Source organism: Bubalus bubalis, chromosome 1 (genome assembly GCF_019923935.1).
Source record: "Bubalus bubalis isolate 160015118507 breed Murrah chromosome 1, NDDB_SH_1, whole genome shotgun sequence".
Lineage (NCBI taxonomy): Eukaryota > Metazoa > Chordata > Mammalia > Artiodactyla > Bovidae > Bubalus > Bubalus bubalis.
The window spans coordinates 109,988,598-110,009,986 of NC_059157.1; the positions used below are offsets into that span (position 1 = coordinate 109,988,598).

The 21,389-nt window shown below is 48.2% G+C and overlaps 2 protein-coding genes across 4 annotated transcripts in view; one reads left to right on the forward strand and one right to left on the reverse strand.

The window, feature by feature from the left end:
• Positions 1-1,628: 1,628 nt before the first annotated feature.
• NR1I2 (nuclear receptor subfamily 1 group I member 2) lies at positions 1,629-12,066 on the forward strand. Its single transcript, XM_044940435.2, has 8 exons — positions 1,629-1,921; positions 4,549-4,682; positions 5,869-6,056; positions 6,939-7,213; positions 9,870-10,012; positions 10,214-10,330; positions 10,679-10,784; positions 11,922-12,066. Exons 1-8 carry the CDS (start codon positions 1,629-1,631, stop codon positions 12,064-12,066), a joined length of 1,401 nt encoding a protein of 466 aa, XP_044796370.2.
• Positions 12,067-15,368: 3,302 nt separating this feature from the next.
• The window catches only part of GSK3B (glycogen synthase kinase 3 beta), a 214,317-nt gene continuing 208,296 nt past the window's right edge, over positions 15,369-21,389 (reverse strand). For all 3 annotated transcript variants that reach the window (XM_006057598.4, XM_006057596.4, XM_006057597.4), the window contains one exon: positions 15,369-20,311. Coding sequence is in view for 2 of the 3 variants with exons in the window: in XM_006057596.4 (XP_006057658.1) it covers positions 20,247-20,311 (65 nt within the window). In the remaining variant the exon portion in view is untranslated. The remainder of the gene's footprint in view (positions 20,312-21,389) is intronic.

Below are 21,389 nucleotides of genomic sequence, written 5' to 3' on the forward strand. Positions count from 1 at the left end.
GGTTCAGTCCCTGGGTTGAGAAGATCCCCTGGAGAAAGGAATGGCTACCTGCTCCAGCATTCTTGCTTGGAGAATTCCACGGACAGAGGAGCCTGGTGGGCTACAGTCTATGGAGTCGCAAAGAGTTGGACATGATCGAGCGACTAAAAAGCTTCAGAAATCTTAACCGGCACACTTTACTAATTAAAATCTGATTTATTATCTTTCCCCTCCCTCAACAATATTGAACTTCAGAAAACTTTCATTGTGATCATCCATCTTCTGACTTGCATGCTTTTGCATATTTTAGTTGTGTTTTACTTTTCTTTTTAACTCCCAAGCATTGTTATAATCGGTTTTTATAGCTGTTTGTTCAGATTTTATGGTCAATTTTTATTCATTCTACAAATCTGATTGGTCAGTTGTTTCACAGGCTTTTTCTCTTTCTTTGATTGTCAGCCTCTTCTACTATTTATTTAAACATTCTTTGCTTGATAATTCAGGCATCTTTGCAGGTCTAATCCTGCTGTAAGTTGTTTTCCCTGTCTCCTGCTTATGGTGCCATGTTAGCTTTTTATTCATGATTATGAGTTTTTGCTCATATTCCTTGAAAATTACTTGTGTGATTCTTGTGTCTAGGTGGAAGGTGAGTTCCTCTATAGGGTGGGGTGAGGGGTGGGGAGGGTTAATTCTGCTTCTGTGGATGTCTAGGAGCACTAACAATCTACAATGAAATTCTTTGTGGATTTTCTGGACATGCAAAGTATATACATTTTTTCCTGCAAGCCTGTATGAGGTCAGAATTATAATTCAAAAAATCAGAAAAATTTTCCACGTACCTGGTCAGTTCAAGTTTCCAGTCAGTCTATTTTATTTGCAGTTTTCTGAAGGGTCAGGGTCATGGAACAGACTCATGTCTAATTCATTCTTATATGTGAAATGGTCAGCTCTCATCTGTTATGCTGTTAAAAACAGAAATTTGTGTGTTGAAATGTTGTGTGGTGGCCTAGAGAGTCTTTGGGGAAGAACAGTGGATAGGACAGTTTCCAGTGTCTGCCCACCCTCCTCTATGCCTACTCCCAAGTAGAATTAAAGTCACACCCTCCAGGTGAAAGTTGGAGAGGACATCTAGAGCACAGCTCTATGAATGGGTTCGAGTTCTTTACTCATTTTCCCCTCAGCTTGACTAGGACCTGGGTATTCTCTCTCTGCGTCGTGAGCCTGGCTCCTCTCTCTCTCCTCATCTGCTTATTTACTCAATTGAAAACAGGTTTTCTGCTCAGGCTTTCCAGTTCTCTCTGGGAGTCTGGGCCACAATGCACCCGAGGGGCCAGCTCTTTGGGTCTCCTCAGTTCCAGAGGAAGTGTTCTGTCCCATGGACTGCCCCGCGTTCAGGCCTGTGACCAGCTCACAGCCTCCTAATCTGAGTCTATCCAAGTATTCATTCTTTGGTCCAACCCAGAGCCTCCTTTCTCTTTCCTTCTCATTTCTTTCTCTACCTTTTCTCTCTCCGTGTTCTTCGTCCATGTGCTTTACTCCAGGGCCCTATTATTGAACACAAATATCACGGTAACATCTTTCTGTCTAACTCTAGTCCTCCTCCCCCATTTCTTCTATGGAACGTCAGCTCTTGTGTCCACAAAACCCACATGAGCGATGCACACTGTGGCTTCAGCACACCCCTGCCCAGGGTTCTCATTCCCTGTGGTGTTCTCACTTCTAGTCCAAGACGCTCAGAAGCAAAGCTGGAGGTGGGCCGTGAAGAAGAGTGGAACCATGCTGACCTCGCGCACTGTGGAGAAGCTGACTCTGCATCTACAAATCCCATCGTTGGCGCAGACGAGGAAGAAGAGGGTCTCCAGATTTGCCGTGTGTGTGGGGACAAGGCCACTGGTTATCACTTCAATGTCATGACATGTGAAGGATGCAAGGGCTTTTTCAGGTAGAGTTATCTGTCAACTTTCACCCACCTGCTACCTCTGACAAAATGGGTCCCATCTAACTGGGGCTCTGCCACTAGCTCCCTGGGCACCGTTTCAGGGCCTCAGCTTCAGAGGCCCAGGTTCGGAGGGTGGGCTGGTGGCCCATCCAAAGGCCTCCTAATTAGTCTCAGGAGAATCATTAGCATCCGAGAGGAAATCATCATTTTCTATTTTCCCACTCTACTCAGGAAAGGCCCCTTTCCATTAAGATCTCCCTTTGTTTCTCCATGTGCTCTTGAATAAAATAGCAAATACAGCAAATGAGTCAGTAAGAGGAGAAAGAATTTGAAAATCCACAAAATTCAAGAGTTCAAATCACTCTTAAGGAGCGGTGTTAAGTAAAGAATGGCATAAAATAAGCGAAGAATATGACACACCAGCTCACCTAGAAACAGAGATCCAAAATATTAGGGACTAAAAAGTCCCAGCTCATAGCAAGACACGCCCAAACAGAAGGGTCACGTTGTTCAGCTGAAGAAAGAACAATGACACTGCTCAGTGCAGGCTCAGACCAAGAGGAAGAGAAGCCAACCAGGAGAGAAGGGAGGGCCAGGTGTGTGCAGGGCAGCTCCCACTGCAGGGGCGCACCTGGGCCCCTAGTGCATTCTGAGGACAGCCAGCTGACTTGACCTCTGCAGCGTTCCTCCTGATGGCTGGACATTTAAATGGAAATGGACCCCTGCACCAAGGTCCAGCTTGCAGTCCCATCAAAGCTGGGCCGCCAGACAGTTGGGTGCAGGGGAGAACCCACAGTGGGGTGTCCAGGACAGGAGGAGCCCAGTAATGCACTGCAGCAGCCCAGGACCCACCCACCCCCGCCCCCGCTCCCAACCAGAGTGAAGAAACCCTGGTTTAGGAGCCGATGTGGTCAAGTTTGAGGTCAGCTCAGGAAGCCCTCGTGCTCCAGGGAGAAATGAACATCCGTGTGGGGCGCTGTCAGCCTGTGCGCAGCTACGGGCAACAACTCTCCACTCATGGTGCTGAACAAGAAGGAGAACATGTCACCTCTCACATCGAGAAGTCTGAGGCCTTCAAGGGGTTGGTGAGCCCAGCAGTCAGTCCTTCTTCCTCTTCTGCCATCAGAGAGTGGCTACCTTGCCTGCTCCACTGAGGACAGCAAAGGGCCCGGGTTCAGGCTGGGAGCCACAGGGCTCAGCTGAGGAATAGAAAGGCCCCTCTTGTCCTCTAAGAGCAAAGAAATCTTTCCCAGAAGACCCTTCAATTCACATCACCTAGACCAGGGGCCCAGCCAACCCTAGAACCGGTCACTAGCAAAGAGCCCCAGACAGATCCCTGAGCTGGGCATCCACCAATGAGGCCACATGGAGGAGGAAGGGCGCCTGAGCCAGACCTGGATTCTCCCTGCGGCTCGCTGTAGGGGTCAGAGCTTGGATCCTGGTATCGGGCAGATCTGAATTCAAACTTCAGCCTGTCCTCTACCTCGAGGACAGAGAGTGCTCTGTCTTCTCACAGACTCCGTTTCCTCATCTGTGCCAGGAAGATGACCAAATGAATTTCGTAGGGTTCTAAGAACTAAGTTTGCAAAGCTCTGCACAATCTGTAGCTCTGCATCCAATCCACAGAATGGCTGATAAATGTGGGCTCCTTCCCTCAGTCACCCAGGGGTCTCTTACCCAGCACGGGAGGGGATGGGGCCTGAGAAATACGCCCCCTGGCCGTCTGGCTCCTGGCCTCAGGTCTCCTGGATCAGCCCCCAAGGCCCAATCAGTAGCCACACCTGTCCATTCTTCATTTTCCACACTGCTGGACCAGAGCCAGAGGCCAGATCCAAAGGAGAATTTGTTTCCATCTATTCAGCTGTGAAAATTTGGGACAGGGGGATAAAGTTAGGCCCCCACTGACTGGGTCTTCTGGTGAAGTGCAGGATGGCTGGACTGTGGGGGAGCGTGTGTGCTGGGGTCTCAAGAAGGAATTTACCACCTTGTCTCCCATCTGGCGCAGCTGTCTGGGGACACGTGGACGCAGCGCCCATACACTCCACTATTATGGGGCTCTGAGCCTCTCTGTTCCCCTGTGGCAGTCAGCAAGGGGAAGCCTTTTTACAGTGAGGTAGAAAGTTTCCTGTAGTGTACGTGGTCCTCTGGCCTCCCAATCTAGAATGGGGACTGGGGAAGGCAGGAGGCTTATGTTTCTTACACTCTTGGGGCCAGATTTCCTCCAGTCCCCTCTTCCAAGGAGAAATCCAGGAAGAAGCCACCTCCACAGAGACTTGGCCCAGTTCTCCTGGGGCTCCTGGGTGTTAGGAAGAAAAAGGGGAGAGGGTACGGGCCTCAGGGTGCTGAAGCATCCCATGAAGCAGCTCCGGTGCAGGCCCTGAGCAGCGTCCACCTCCCATGTGGATGATGAGGACAGTCTAGTACCTGGCTCCCCTCCTCCAGCAGGCTCAGAGGCCTCTGGGCACCCACAGAAGCCTGAAGAGCCCTGGTCTGTACCTTTCCTAGGAACCCCACCCAACTCAGAGACAAAGGCAGAGCCCACAGAAGGTGTGACCAGTATCCATGTCAGGGGCGGACAGGAAGCCAGGGTACACAACGCGGCCTATCTTCTGCTCTCTGTCCTCTTGCAGGAGGGCCATGAAGCGCAATGCCCGGCCCCGGTGCCCCTTCCGAAAGGGCACCTGCGAGATCACCCAGAAGACTCGGCGTCAATGCCAGGCCTGCCGCCTTCGCAAGTGCCTGGAGAGCGGCATGAGGAAAGAGAGTGAGCAAAGGCTGTGCGAGCGGGCATGGGCATGTGAGCCCTGGTGTGCGTGAGAGCATCCGTGTGCGCGTGCACACAGGGGCAGACATCAACCTGAGGTCCCCGGCCTATCCTGGAGGGACTGGAGAAGTGGGGTGTTATCGCCATTCTCTGTTCTCGGAGGCCTGATTCTCTCTGGCCAGGGTTGTACTCCACTCTCCCCTCAGTTGCGCTTGTGTGATTCATTTTGTGCCCTTCATAATTGTTTTAGCCGAATTAGGGGAGCTGAATTGGGAACAAGAAGCTGGAGACTCATGGTGTGCTTGACCTGCACCTTCTACCAGTGGCCCAGACCTAGCATCCTCGAGGAATTGTGTGCGGCCAGTGACAGAAGGGTTCTCAATTCCCCTGTCCAGCTCTGGTATAATTGTGCTCCCAGAGGCTCTGAGATTAAAGAGCATGGGGAAAGGCTGGAAGTTTCCAAGGTGTATTTCGCTCCATCAGTCACAGAGGGACACAAGACCTTGGGAAGCCTTTGAGGGGCCAGGTTCCCTGGGCATTGGCAGAGAGCCTTTCCTGCAGACCAGCTCTGCCTGTTGTCCCCTCCCCAGCAGGACCCCCTCCCCCAGAGCTTTGCTCTGCACACACAAGTGGGCTCCAGAAATCCATGGATGACCTAAAGCCCCAGGCTACATAGGACGTGGCTGGAGAAGATACCTCTTGCTAAGCAGTGGTCCAGCTCTCCGAGACCCAGAGATCGTGGGGGACTCTCGGGAGTCTTAATGGTATCTGATACACCAGAAACAAATAATCAGGTGCATTTATGAAACAACTATTACATAGCAGCAGGCATAGTAGGCGCTTCCCATGCAGTGTCTCATGCTAAGAGCAGTGTGAGGCAAGCACTGTCACTCCAGCTTACCACGAAGGAAAGAGAGGTGAAGAAGCCCATCAAGGTCACCACTACAAAGTGGCAAAGCCGTCACTGAAGCCTGGTGCCTTAAGATCCAGAAGCCGGAGCAATAACCACTGTTCCACAGAGTTGTCTTGAACCCCACGGTCACAGGCAGCACGCCCGTCCTTCCCCCCAAGTGTTTCTCCAGAGGAGCCCAGAGCCTTTGAGAGCCTGGAAAAGGGCAGGATTCTTGTCACCAGTCTGTCCCCATCCCCTGCTGCCACCTGAGTCTGCTCCTGGCTGTCCTTGCAGTGATCATGTCCGATGCAGCTGTGGAGCAGAGACGGGCCTTGATCAGGAGGAAGAAGAGAGAACGGATTGAAACTCGGCCCCCTGGAGCCAAGGGTCTGACTGAAGAGCAGCAAATGATGATCAGGGAGCTGACGACTGCTCAGATGAACACCTTTGATAGCACCTTCGTTCATTTCAAGAATTTCCGGGTATGAGGCTTTCGAGATGGCTCACCTCCTGTGCTTTCTCCTCAGAACCCCAATCTCATTCCCAGGGATTCTCGAAGAGTGGCCCCTGGACTTTCAGGAGCAGCAGTGCCACCTGGGAACTTGTTAGAAATGCAGATCCACAGTTCACCCCTGACAGAACCTTTGAGGGCAGGGCCCAGCAGTCTGTGCTATGACAAGACCCCTCAGGTGATTCTAACTCATGCTCAGGTCTGAGACACTCTGCTCTCTCCTTCTACAGCCTGTAGAAATGGAGTCTGAGTCAGCAATGGAGTTATGGACAGCTGAGTTGCACCAGGGTTGCTGGCATTCAGGGCTTTATGAGGATGCAGAGGGGACATGACATTTGTGAACTGGTTTTACTGATCCAGGAAACTTCAGTGACCTCAGCAATGGTAGCGTTGTCTGATCCCAGTGCCCTCTTTCACCTGTGCTCACAGGTATCTCATGACCCATCCAGCTCACAGAACTGGTAGCCAGCAGGCCCCAAAGTCTGTTCTTTCCATCTCCAGCTCTCAGATCCTTTTCTGAGTTTCTTGAGTGCAAGTTCAGGGACACTTGGGACACACCCCTCGATGGAAGCCCCCTCACCTTCCACCAAAGCAGGAAGTGAACCCATCTCTGACCAGGCAGGAATGTGAGGGACCGTGAAGTCAGAGACCCACAAAAGAGAGAAGAAACCAGCGCTCTGTGTGGGGGCTGGGGGGGTGGATGGGGTGGGGGCTGTACACACCTGCCACTGTGCATCCTCTCAGGGAGCAGCTGTGGCTGTGTGCGCCTGCCTGGGAACAGGGAAAATTCCTGTTTGGGAGAATATATATTATGTCTCTCCTCTTTTCTCTCCCACTTCTGCTCATGCCCCAGCTGCCAGATGTGCTCAGTAGTGGCCGCCAGATTCCAGAGCCTCTGCAGATTCAGTCCAGGGAAGAAGCTGCCAAGTGGAGGAAGATCAGGGAAGATCTGTGTTCAATGAAGCTCTCCTTGCAGCTGCGAGGGGAAGATGGCAGCGTCTGGAACTACAAGCCCCCAGCCGACAATGGCGGGAAAGAGATCTTTTCCCTGTTGCCCCACATCGCTGACGTGTCCACCTACATGTTCAAAGGCATCATCAACTTTGCCAAGGTCATCTCCTATTTCAGGTAGGACACAGGGGCTGGGTGGACGGTGTGGAAAGGAGCAGGATGTGGCCAGTAGGTTCAGAGGGTCTGGGATGGATTTCTCTGAATTTGGAGGACACTGGTGCCAAAAGACACCCCTTTACCTCTGCCCCCAGGGCACCTGGCCATGTGGGGGAGTGGAGCCCTCTCTGTGTAGCTCATTAGCTTTGTGACTGCAGCCTGCCATTTAACTGTGGCTCAGCTGCCTCATCTGCTGCTGCTGCTGCTAAGTCACTTCAGTCATGTCTGACTCTGTGCGACCCCATAGACAGCAGCCCACCAGGCTCCCCCATCCCTGGGATTCTCCAGGCAAGAACACTGGAGTGGGTTGCCATTTCCTTCTCCAATGCATGAAAGTGAAAAGTGAAAGTGAAGTCACTCAGTTGTGTCTGACTCTTAGCAACCCCATGGACTGCAGCCCACCAGGCTCCTCCATCCATGGGATTTTCCAGGCAAGAGTACTGGAGTGGGGTGCCATTGCCTTCTCTGGCCTCATCTGCTAGACTGGGGCTAATGATGCCTGCCTTGTGGGGCTGTTAAGTGAAATAAGAAAACCTCTGGAAGAGCATTCAGCACATACATGTGGATGTTCAGAGAGTGATGCCCCTTCCCCATTTTCCTGCCAAGGGGTGGGAGTCACAAGTTGATAGTTCAAGAGCAATGGAAGAGTTGGAAGGAAAAGCAAGGAGGTCCGTAGAGAGAAGAAGAAGGCTAGGAACAGATGCTGTGTTGCCAGCAGTCCGCTGCTAGAGAAGGCTGAGAAGGAGGACAATGGGCTGGGACTCCCCAGACTTGGCATGTAGGCAACAACCACCAGGTAACTGGGGTGACTGAGAAGCTCTGGGCCCTACTAGTGTGGTGGCAACCGCAGCCCCACAATAGGGAGCCTGTCACAGTGTGAGGCAGCACCGGGCATGTCTTCCCTGGGGTCAGGCCCACCAGGCCAGGCCTGGGCAGGTGGAAGTGAATCACACGAGGAGCCCTGACTCCATCCGCTGGCAGAGGGCAGGTTCTTTTCCAGGAGCCCATGGGTTCCCCTGTGGGTGACATGCAGGACTTATTTACTGGAATGAGGGTGGTCACAGGCTGGAGTGGGGTTCAGATTGTGGCAAAGTAGGGTCAAGGGAGAGGGACCCACTTTCACCCATGGACCCAGCATATTCCCCTTGACGTCCGATGACCCAGGACTTACCACCAGGGTGGGAGGGCACTCATTTCTTGTGACGATCAGCTTTGAGCACAACCACCCTAGGAGGCAGGTGTTACTCTCACCTTCAGGATCTCAGTTAATCAGAGAGGCCAGCTTTGGAAGCATACAGCCTTCAAAGCGGGCCCCCTGCCAGGTCCTGGGCGGGGCACTGCGGGGGTGGGGGGGGGGACACAGAAGGAAAAGATCAACTTTGTGGCAGTTGTGGCTCAACACTGCAGATCTAAAAGAAGAGGCTAAACTCCTGAGGAGACCAAAACCAGGCACAGGCCCTCCTCAAGACCTCCCTCCTGGGCTTTTAGGTAGAATGCCTCCATTAGTGGGGAGTGGGGGGCCCTTTCAGGTAGGGAGGGCTTCCCTGGTGGCTCAGACGGTAAAGAATCTACCTGCAATGCGAGTTTGATCCCTGGATTGGGAAGATCCCCTGGAGGAGGGCATGGAAACCCACTCCAGTGTTCTTGCCTGGAGAATCCCCATGGACAGAGGGGCCTGGTGGGCTACAGTCCATGGGGTCGCAAAGAATCAGACATGACTGAGCGACTAAGCACAGCACAGCACTCAGGTGGGGAAGTCACTGTGTCAGTCTAACACAGGGCCTAGAAGCAGCCACTGTGGCTGGGCCTGTGCTCAGTGCTGGGGGTGGGCTTCAGGGCACTCAGCCTGCCTGGAGAGAAACAGTAGACACGGCTAATTCAAAACAGACAGCAGGAAGCAGACTGCCCTGCTGCATGGCACTCACGCAGGAGGCACCTGCAGAAGGACTGCACTCTGGAAAGACCTCTAGGAGGCATAGGGACTGCTTGGCCTGAAGGACTAGCAGGATTTACTTAAGTGAAGCTAAAGGGCTTCCCTGGTGCTCAGAAGTAAAGAATCTGCCTACAGTGCACGAGACCTGTGTTTGATCCCTGGATGGGGAGGATCCCCTGGAGAAGGGAATGACTACCCACTCCAGTATTCTTACCTGGAGAATTCCATCAACAGAGGAGCCTGGCAGGCTACAGTCTATGGGGTTGCAAAAGAGACATGACTGAGCGACTAACAACACTTCACTTCAAAGGCATAATCATTCCAAATGGGGAAAACTAGGCAGAAAGTATGAGGCTGGGGACCAGGAGCCCAGGCTGTGCAGGGAGCTGGAGGAGATGGGGCTGGGTTGTAAGGGGCCCGGACACCCAGCCACATTAGCAGTGGAGAGTCCCTGAAGGTGGCAGGGGCCCAGAGGAAGATGGCAGTGAGGAGGAATCTGCTTGCTGGATTGTGAGCGGGAGAGAGTGAGGCAATTCAAACGCTACTGCAATCGTGCTCAGGGGCAGGAGCCCATCCCACCTCTTCTCTTCGCCACCCCCACCCTGATGCAGAATTACAGGAGTGGGTGCTGGCCTGTGGCAGCTTCCATGGAAGCCAGCATCCCCTCCTTATCCTTGCTGCCAGGGACCTGCCCATAGAGGACCAGATCTCCCTGCTGAAGGGGGCCGCCTTTGAGTTGTGCCAGCTGAGATTCAACACGGTGTTCAATGCAGAGACCAGGACCTGGGAGTGCGGTCGGCTGTCCTACTGCGTGGAAGACCCTGCAGGTGCCCGAGAGATGCCTGTCTGTCCTGGCAGAGGGTGGGAAAACAACCATGGAGGGAGGAGAGGAGCCACACCAGGATTGGTGGATCCTGGGATCGCAGTGCAGAAGATCGGGCCATGGGAAAGGGGGCCTTGGTGAAGGAGAGCTGGGTCCTGGGTCAGCTTCCTGAGAAGTGGACCCTCCAGTCTGCATCCACCCACAGGTGGCTTCCAGCAGCTTCTCCTGGAGCCTGTGCTGAAATTCCACTATATGCTGAAGAAGCTGCAGCTACATAAGGAGGAGTATGTGCTTATGCAGGCCATCTCCCTGTTTTCTCCAGGTGAGAGCTGCACCTGCCTTGCCTGGCTTCCCCCTGCCCCTCGCTTGTTTCCCCAGGCTTGCTCACACCCCTTCAGCTTCAGCCAAGGGCGGGGGCAGCATTCCTTCCTTTGCTTTCCCCAGGGAAGGTTCCCGACTGATGGCCCTGCCCTCCACTCACTGCTCAGCCAGGATGGGGACTGCAGCTGTTTGCTCCCAGGGACAGAGGGGTGATGCAAAGCCCTCTGGTCAACCCCCTCACTTCCTTGCCTGGGAATCCTTGGCTCTGGAAGGTGGTTGGCTAGCCATTTGTCCCCTCTGGGATGGACCAAGCCTGTCTTGGCCCCCGTGGCCTTCCCCTCCCCACCAGACCGCCCGGGTGTGGTGCAGCGCCTCGTGGTAGACCAGCTACAGGAACGGTTCGCCATGACCCTGAAGGCCTACATCGAGTTCAACCGGCCCCAGCCCACCCACAGGTGAGCAGCAAGCAGGGAGGGTGTGAGGGGGTGTGAGCCCTGCCCCCAGGGCCCTGCTTGTCCTGGGGCAGCCTCTGATTACCAGGGCTTTGGGGCGCTGTTTTGTGGCCTTCATTGAGGTCTCCTGCCCAGTCAACTAGAACTACTATTTGTTGAGAAGAGCCAGCCCTGGTGCCAAGCAGTTTACATGCACATCATATTTAATCCTGAAAACAGCCCCATGCAGCAAGTGCTACCATATCCTGCCAGGGACTGGAGGCTCAGGGTGTCTGACCCCGGGTCCCACAGCCAGACAGGTGGGGTTGGAGGTAGGTCCTTGCTGGCCAAGTCTACAGCCCACACCCTGGAGCACTAACTGCCTAACCACCTCCCAGGACAAACTCCAGGTAACAGGGGAGGAAACTCCTTGGTCCTGGTCACCCAAGGGAGGAGGACTACTTGTTCAGGGCTTGGACAGGCAGGAGCTCCCACCCCATTCACTGGGCCCCAGCAGCCCTTGTGACCTGGTACCAAGCCTGGGCCATGACCAGGGAAGGCCAGTGCTGGGTGTGCTTGTGCGAATGTAAAACTTCGGGTCCTTACTTGGCCTGCTGCAGCTGGCTTTTGAGCTTGGCTTCACGAGATGCTGGGTGTCTTGCTTTGCTCAGTCCTCCCCTGTATGGAGCCAGGAGGCATCGTGGGGAACCTAAGGCATGAGGTGTGTCTCAGACACTGGATCCCAGGCTAGATCCAGGGAGGGATTGCTGCCTGCAGCCCCTGCCTCCACAGCTTCTCCCCTTGGTCCTGACGCCCATTCATTAGCTATGGCAGTGAGGATCCCCCGAAACTGACCTGTTCATGCCGTGTCTGGAATGCCTGGTTTCCCCACGATGTCCCTGTGTGCAGAGACTGAAGCCCAGAGGAGGAGATGTGTGTGGGGAGAGTGGTCCACACCTCAAGGGTGCCAGGCTGCTCTGCCCCCTTGTCCACAGACTGCCGTGGAAGCTTAAGGAATTCAGCCAAGCCTTGTCTCTTGGCTTACCTGAGAGGTCCTGAGATGAAAACCCTCAAACGTGTGCAGTTTCAGAGGGGCTCCAGCTTTGGTGGGTGGGGGCAGGGCGGGCTGTTCCACCAACTGTTCCTCTGACTGGCCGGCAGGTTTTTGTTCCTGAAGATCATGGCCATACTCACCGAGCTCCGCAGCCTCAGCGCCGAGCATACCCAGCAGCTACTGCGCATCCATGACGTTCACCCCTTCGCCACCCCACTCATGCAGGAGCTCTTTAGCACCACAAATGGCTGACTGGCCGCCTCAGGGAAGCCAGAGCCGGGGCCCTCGGAGCCGAAGCCACCATTCCTGGGGCTGGACAGATGGACGCTGACAGTGCCTGACAGGTCCTGCCTCCCCAGGGGTCTCACAGAGACAGCTGTGATGATGGCGGGCTAGCATTCCTCAGCACCAGCTAGGTCTGTGGAGAGCCAAGCCCAAGTGCCTTACATGGAGACTGTGCTGGCCCCTAGGTCAGGCCCTTAGAGAGGCAAGGCACAACTCTCCCCTTAGAAGAGGCCCTGGGTCTGGGCATCTAGTGTCATGGTGGGAGAGGGGATAGCACGCCTGGGGCTGGGGCATCTGAGGGTCTGTGCCCACACCCAAGTTCATTAGCTTCTTGGGTTTTTTCACTGCTTCATCTGCTACCCCTCCTCTCCCACTTGCCAGCCATTCCCAACCCACAACCTCCAGTCCCAAGTTGCTCTGTGAGTTCCAGGCCCGTGTGCACTAATGCAGGTGCATTCGAGTTGAGGGAGCCCTTTAGAGAGAGGCCAGAAGGCCTGCACCGAGGGTCACAAGCTTGTCATAACCTCTTCTGTGTATTCTTCCCTTATTCTGTCTCCATTCATGGAAACACATCATTACACACTGACAATACGCTACCTGCTTTGGGGAGTGCATGCTGACTCAGACATGGATCCCGACCTTCATGGGGGTATGTGACTTGATGCAGGTCAGCTTCACAACCGAACTGGGGCTGGTTCCTCCTGAGACTGGAACACGGAGGACTCCGTGGTGGGGCTATATGGACAGCAGTTAATAAATGCGTTCCTGTTTACACATCTGTTTTCAAAGCTATAACAGTATGACAGCCTTTCCTTTATAACCATTTTGGATAAAAATGTTTCTGCATTTTTCGCAAATTACAGGCATCCCATACCTAAGAACCAGGCTTATCACATATGATCCTATGGTTAATGTCAAATCAAGGCAAGAGGACTTAAATAATTAACTTTTGGTTAGAGATTTAAACTTTTTTGGCCTTCCTTTCTAGGAGAAAAAGAAATGTGGGGATGGTGAAAGAGAAATAGATTTGTACATATTTCTATTTTTATAATACATATTTTGCTATCACCCTTACACATTTGAAGACTTTTGGTGTGAGAACATAAAAAATGCATTATTTAACTTGGCTTGTTCATAAAAATAATTATTCCATATAAAAACTTTACATATCATTCAAATGTAGTAATTTTAAATGACTAATATTTTTATGCAAATGAAGCTACAAGTTAACTGAATTTTAAGGAACAGATATTCACTTTTACCATTTTTCAAGAAGGTCACACTTGGAGAACTTAAGTCATTGAGACTATACATTAAAGCAAACAAACATATTCTCTGTCACCCCTCCAGATTCCCCAGCCTCTTCTGCATCAAGGGGACGTAGAACACATTACTTTTTAGAAAACAATCTGGGGGAAAAGGAGTTCTTTCCAAACACATTGCAGATTTTGCCCCCAGTAATTGTGTCTAATTATACTCATTTAGAAATATAAACATATTCCTGTACCATATACATCTCTTCTTTCCCACTGAAATAATTTTGAGTGTGCTATTCACTCGAGTCTGAAATGGTTGTTAAGTGTGGACTACAGTAAGGTAGAGCAGGGTGATTAAGGTGGGATGTAGAAACATCCATCTCCCAGTACTGATTTTAAAAACACCCCAGCAGTTTCACAAACATTGAATTGATATGTACGTATGGATTACACATATTATAAAAACTAAGTGTAGTCCAAGTGCAGTTAAGGTTCAAGGTTAGGTGCACCAAAGAGCTCACACAGGAGTCTTCCTTTCAGCAGCTCTGTGGATGTCCAGTTTATAGGGCCAAGAGCCAAAGTCAACTTGCCTACTCTCGAATGTTTGAATTTCCCTGTTACTCCCTTCACTGAGCTCTTGAGCAGTAGAACTTAGCATCAGTTTCTAGGCATCCCTGAGACCCCCATTCTTTTTCTAGGTCTTGCCTCAGTCAGGTGAGGATGGAGTCAGTCTCCAAAGCTCAGGAGAGAAGCCCAAGTAAGTTACTGCTTACCTTCTGGCTCCATTAAGTCAGAGCCACTCCGCCACCAATCTCTACCTGGTCTGGACTTTAAGGATCCAGTTAAAACCTGGGTATCAACAACTTGTGGGAAGGCCCACTGTGTCCTCTCTTTTCTGAAAAGAGGATGTAAAGAGAAACATACACTTAATGGACCATTCCTTCACAGCCTGTGACAACTCGTGGGCTTCATCATACCGTTTTCCGTGACAGCTTCAGTCTTCCCCTTAACATAACCACAACCCTCCTAAACCTGAAGGTGCTAGTGTGGGTGAAATAGTCCTGCACCTGAGAGAGGGGTGAACACCCCATTGCTTTTGCTCATTTCAGACTTCTCCACAAAGGGGAGTTGCAACCTGAGTGCTCCCTTTCATAACTGCCCTTCTCAATGGGCACCCAGGGTCACTGCTCACCTGAGATACGATCTCAAAGGACGGGTTCATCACTACCTCAAAGTCCTTAACCCATTACACAAGTGACATCTTGCATATTTGTGTGACCCCCACCCTTCCCCCCCAAACCCCTGCAACTGGTAGAAGTGTTTATTTTATAAATATTAGCCAAGCCGACCACCACAACAATAAATAGAGGACCAGACTTTATCCAATATAAATTTGTTTTTATTGAAGCAGCAGTCACATGACTTTATATCTAGCCTTTAGATTAGGCCTGACGGAGTGAGCCAGCCCTAAAAAAATGTTTCTTTTTGCACTAAGAGACATAACATGTTTACATACATCATCCAGTATTGGAAATGAGCAGACTCAAACACAACATGTGTTGGTTTACCTGGGAGGTACAGCCCCACTATTTGTGGTGTTCATATAATTCACAGATACTCCCAAAGACCATTACTAATGGGATGAAAGTTAAAAAAAAAAATAACAGCTACACCAGACCATGAACACAGGAATCAAAGACAGCAGCTTATACACATTTTTAAAAACTTGTCCCTTTCAGGCTTGTATTCTTTCTATTCAAAGCAATGTTTGCATAGCTTCCTCGACATCAACTCCAAAGGTTTCCAAGATGGAAGCTGCACCTCTTGGGGCTATACAATGGAATAAGATCATTTAAGAGAACGAGAACTAGTGTTCCTATCTTGACTTTTGTTAACAGCTTCGTGTTTCTCTAATTGGAGGAATGAAGTGGTGATGTGACTACATAATGCATTGGCCAAATAGATAGGGTGAAGGAAATAAGGTTGGGTACTGAAATAAAGACCACACACTTGTGAATTTTAATTTCATTTCCAGGCTAACCTACTTTTTATTTAATGCAAATTACAGTACCAGTTAACTATTTCCAAACCAAGTCACATAGAACGAAATGTATTTACAAGGGAATGGGGAAAGGGGAAAAAAAACATTGAGCATACTTTTCACAAAAAAGTTTATATTTAAAATGAAAAAAAAAAATCAGTCACAGAGGCATTCAAGTAGTAATAATGTTATACAGATTTTGCTTTTCCTTTATATCAAGACAGATTTGCACAAGTGTTTGCAATAGTTTGTATACAACCCACAGTCCTTTATATATATATATATATATAATAATAAATTTTGTTTTTTAGATTTGATTTTAAGATGGAAGTGGTCACGCTAATTGGTATGTGTACAGGCCCAAGTGATCCATCGGCAACACATTTATGAATGCAAATTTTACAGGCAAGCACATTTTCATACATCTATCTGTATCTGCCTGTAGACAGATATAGTAAGAAAAAAAAAAACTTAAAAATCAACACAAGGAAGTCTACTTTGTCAAGTTAACCCCTTATGTACTGGTTGTCATTTTGCTTTTATTGCAGAGGTGCAAATGGAGCAACAAACTTGAATAAAACGTCATAACCCTTGTGAAAATAATCCAAACCCCAGAGATTACTTCCGAAGCCTCTCAAACACAGACCTTAGTCTGGGGCTCTACTCTGCTTCTAGTTGTCTTATTTTCAGTGGCTCAGGTTTCTACCGGAAAAGACAGATTTTACTGTAAAGCATACTTAGTTTATTTTTCTATATAAGGGATATAAGAGAGAAAGTGTTCGACTCTGTGATTAGATGATCAACTAACATGAATGACAAATCAGATACAATTTTGGTTTAAAACAAAAACCCCCAAGCTCCTGGGGATCTGGCATTGGCCAAACTTCCTTTGGAAGATTCCAAAGTTAAATCCCTTAAAAAGGAAAGGGAAAAAGAAATGAAATGCCAGTGTCTTTATATCCACAGGGATAGAGAATACAATAGTCCTCTTAGAAACCTTTGCATTGGTGCAGACAAGATGACTGGTTAGGCAGGCTTTGTTAAAACACAAATAAAAAATATGTGTCTAAAAATTAAGAGGACTTGAAAAAAAGGACACAACACGTTGCTGGAAAGAAGGTGCAGTCTTCTGCCTTGCTGGAATGAACACATGATATTTCAAAAATAGCAAGCTTTGGTTTGGTAAAGTTTTTTTTTTTTTTTCCTTTTTCTACTTGAGACATCTTATATGGAGTACTTGGAGGCAAAACAAGTAATTTTGATTTTTTTTTCTTTCGAAAAAGGCCTTCATGATGGGCACACAGTAAGAAACAGATTTTTTTAAAAGATAAATTAAAATGACATTTCATTGAACAGGGGTAGAGGTGACAGGAGGGAGGAAATTCCCTTGTGAAAACAACAGTCCCCACCGTGCGGGCGGCAATCGGGCAGCTGCCGCTAGCAATTGCACCACAGCATTTTAGACCACTCGTGTATCAAAACCGATACAAGTATTAAGAAACATCGATTTACAAAAACCAATTCTCTCTCTCTCTTTTTTCTCTCATTTGGGAGGGAAGTAGATGAAATGGAGAGAGAGAGAGAGGGCAGAAGGCTCCCGGAATCTGCTGTTTGTTAAGACCCATGGTTAGGGTTTGGGGGAAGAGACGAGCAAAATCTACTCTATTCCATATTCTCCGGCTCGAAGGCTCCCTGGCACTACACTAAGTCCCTGGATGAAATGGAACTGGTCACTGCTACTGAGGAGGAAACAGATGTTCAGAACCAAAACAAAGGTAGGGCTTGAATGAAATGAGATTACGAAAATGATTATGGTTTCCTCTTTCCACTCCTGAGCATGGTTAACTGTGGAAGGGGCAAAGACACTGTTATGAGTGAGCCACTATTTCAAAGGGAAGGGGGTGGGACAGGGAGACATGGATATTGAGACCAATTAATATCTGCAAAATGAAAAACGGAAACAAAAAAACAAACACATGGAAGCGAAGGCACTCCAAACTATATAGATACACTATACATTGCTAGAGTTATTGTTACAATAATACAGGCCGGTACCTACTGTACAGAGTTAAAACTATATGGCTTTAAAAAGCTCGTCTACAATTTGTCTGATTATTAAACAGAATCACTGCCCTGAACAGTACTTTTTGCTCATTAATAACAGTTCCTGGGTCCACATATTTACATACAAAACAATAGAACTTAAATTTAAAAACATTGAAAGAAAATATAATGTACAAGCTTGAATTTGGTGAGGAGCTTTTATTATTATTATTTACAAAAAACATTATTCAGAGACCTGGATCCCACTTGTATAAAAGAGTTCTGTGATCCCACCATGATCCTTGAGAAAGAAATATCACGAACCTCAGCCCTCACACACACACAATTAAAATTAGAGAAAAACTTGACTTTTCTCTCTTCTCTTACCCCATTTACGGGGGAAAGTGTTTCCTAAAAGAAGCAGATTTTTACATTCTCCAGCAAGCATATCAAGTTCAGAGTACTGTCTGTGTCCACATGTTTGGCTGGGTAGTTTGGTCTCAAAGTAGGTCCACTTCTCTGTTACAGACCTGCCATCCAGATTCTTTATAAACCCTTTCTGAAATGGTCTATCAAAGCCATTCCCTTTAAGAATTAATGCAGTCAAATACTTTGATTCAGACTTTTTTCAAATCTTAATTTGCTCTCAGAAGCTCATTATGAAAAGTAAAATGCAATTTGTTTGATTTGGTTTGAGTGAGTGTGTTTCCTTTCTCATGAACTCTGATATAACCAGAGGTTGGAGAAACCCTTCTGTGGCTTAAGAGCTTAGCTAGACAGTGAGTGAAAACTAGGATGGCTCACAGGTGCCTCTCTGGGTACTGGTTCACGTCAGCAGGCAGTACGACTCTCTTGGAGAGTCACACACACTTGGTTAAGAAGCAGGACAGGGTGCTGGGACCTGCGTGAGGGCTGCCAAGAGACTCCACTTCCGAATCACCTGGAGGGCGAAGCTCCTAACATGACTGAAGGTGACAAGGAGGGTTAAAGGTTACACACAGTCTGAGGCTCAGCTCTGCAGCCCTACAGTTATCAGCTAACCTTGGAAAGGTGTGTGGGGAAGGAAGGAAGGTAGGCGGGAAAGGCGGCCATCACTCAAGTGATCTTTAAATGTAAAGTACAACTGATTGTGCCTTAAAGATTCATAGGTCAAGTAATGGCCCATAAGCACCAAGGTGTCTAAGGTTCATTTTAGAGTATATAAGGCCCACATAGATGTCAACCTTAAAAATATAAAACAAACCAGCTGTGAAAATCTATTCCCTTACTGCCAACGTAATCCTTCAATTCTCCTTGCTTTCCAAGGAATATTGCTTTTTCTTCAAAAACAGAGACTGAGTCTTACATTGTTCACTGATTATATGAAGAAAACAAAAACTCTTAACTAGGTGTAGGGGGAAACATCCTCATGCTTCAACTAGTCAATTCTGATATTGTGGACAAAAACAGAAAGACAGAACAAAACAAAACAAAAAAACCCCAAACAAAAGGCAGTACTGAATCTATGTATATAACACATATACACACATTTATATAATCAGTTTTCCTATAAAGTCAGCAGGTACAAGTGACTGTTTATATCATTTTGATGTGTAGTTTTTAATATTCCTACCATCTAAAATCATCATGGCCTATCTCACATGCATCAATAAATAAAATTTAAAAAGCTTGAGGTTAAAAAAGCTGAAATTAAATACAGATTCTGGATTTGGAGTTAAAATTAAAACTATATGCAGAATGTGGCAATTTCTGCAAGCTCAATTTGCAATTAAAAAATACGAAAAATAAACCAGTAGACTGTTACAATTCACATTATTTAACTATGATGTCCTCTCAAGTGTATCTTTCCAAGGGAAGCAACTTTAGAAAAAAAAATCTGGACAAATTAATTCACAGTGGTGAGATCTGCCCGGCCCATCCTTCTCCTCCAGGTTCATCAGCTTTTGACCTCTGCAGCCAGAGTGGCCAGCTCAACACCCTTCTCAGTCTTCTCCTAGGTTACTAGATTAAAACTGTACTAAGTTTTATAGACAACCTTTGGTCAGGCAAACAAAGACCCACACAAAGAGCACACACGCTTCTCCCCTGACAGCTTCAGAAGTTTACCTACAGAAGTTTCTTCACCACTAGCACTGATTAAGAGTAAAATAAAACCTTGACATCAATTAAGAATTTTCCCCTTATAATTCAAACTTTATTGACCTCCCGGGTTACAAATGACACACATTTCCTTTGTCTGCCACACCTGCCATTGACATGCCAAAGGCAAGTCTTCAAGTACCCGAGGATATGGATTAATTTTACAAGTGACATTTAAGTCCCCATTGAGTTACACCTGCTAAGCTCCCAACCAATTTCAAGCTGTGCACTATACCCAAGTCTTACACTTGACTTTAAAAGAAAACAAAGTTCAAAAAAACTTCAGCACAGAACAAAGTCTTCTTCTTTTGTGGAAGGGGCATGAGGCAGGAGTCCTGTTTTTAAAGTATACAACAGCAGACTTTTGATAAAAAAAGATTGTCGTGGGAGAGAGATTGTGTGTTCTAGTGCTCCGCTTTCCCCCTCCCCACAACCCCTCCCACCCCCTGGATCTCCCTCAAGTGAGAATACAATGAAACTGGTTTGTATTTATAGATATTTTACAAGGTTAAATAAGAACAACAATAATAATAAAAAAAAATTGAACACTAAAATGAATAGGTTTTTTTTTTCTCTTTTTAATTTTCTTTCCAATCGTGACCAGTGTTGCTGAGTGACACTCAAGTAAACTGGTGGTTGTTCCTGTGCAGCTGGCTGCTCGGGACTGTTCAGGAGTCGGAAGCTGATGCAGAAGCGGCATTATTGGTCTGTCCACGGTCTCCAGCATTAGCATCTGCAAATTGAAAGCCCCAAGAGAGAGCATGAACAATCCTGTAATACCCCAGAGAGAAAAAAACGTGGCCTCAACTGCAGACTGAGAGCTGTATCTGGACTGTTGTTTTAAATATGGCCAATACTATGATATTTCAGTCCCTCTGCTGGATCCTCAGGTTGGGAAATCTGTTGTGGGCCCTAGAACTTTTGCAGCAGTGCAAGAACTTCTTTGGTAGAATTGTTCTCCAGTTTGTGGGTTGTCTGCTAGGGAGTCTATGGTGGGGCTAATGGTGACCTCCTCCAAGAGGATTTATGCCGCATGCTGCGCCTCCCAGGTCTGCTGTAGCCAGAGTCCCTCTCTCTGTGGCAGGCCACTGCTGACCCGTGCCTCCACAAGAGGCGCTCAGACACTCAGACAGGTCTGGCTCAGTCTCTTGTGGAAAATACTTAAAGAGACAGGAATACCAGACCACCTTACCTGCCTCCTGAGAAACCTGTATGCAGGTCAAGAAGCAACAGTTAGAACCAGACATGGAACAACGGACTGGTTCCAAATTGGGAAAGGAGTAAATCAAGGCTGTATATTGTCACCCTGCTTATTTAACTTATATGCAGAGTACATCACACGAAATGCAGGGCTGGATGAAGCACAAGCTGGAATCAAGACTGCTGGGAGAAATATCAATAACCTCAGATATGCAAATAACACCACCCTTATGGCAGAAAGTGAAGAGGAACTAAAGAACCTCTTGATGAAGAGGAGAGTGAAAAAGCTGGCTTAAAACTCAACATTCAAAAAAATTAAGATCATGGTATACAGTCCCATCACTCCATGGCAAACAGATGGGGAAACAATGCAAACAGTGACAGACTTTCTTTTCTTGGGCTCCAAAATCACTGTGGACGGTGACTGCAGCCGTGAAATTAAAAGACATTTGCTCCTTGGAAGAAAATGATAAACCTCGACAGCATATTAAAAAGCAGAGATGTTACTTTGCCAACAAAGTTACGTCCAGTCAAAGTTATGGGTTATAGTTTTTCCAATAGTCATGTATGGATGTGAGAGTTGAAATATAGAAGGCTGAGCATTGAAGAAT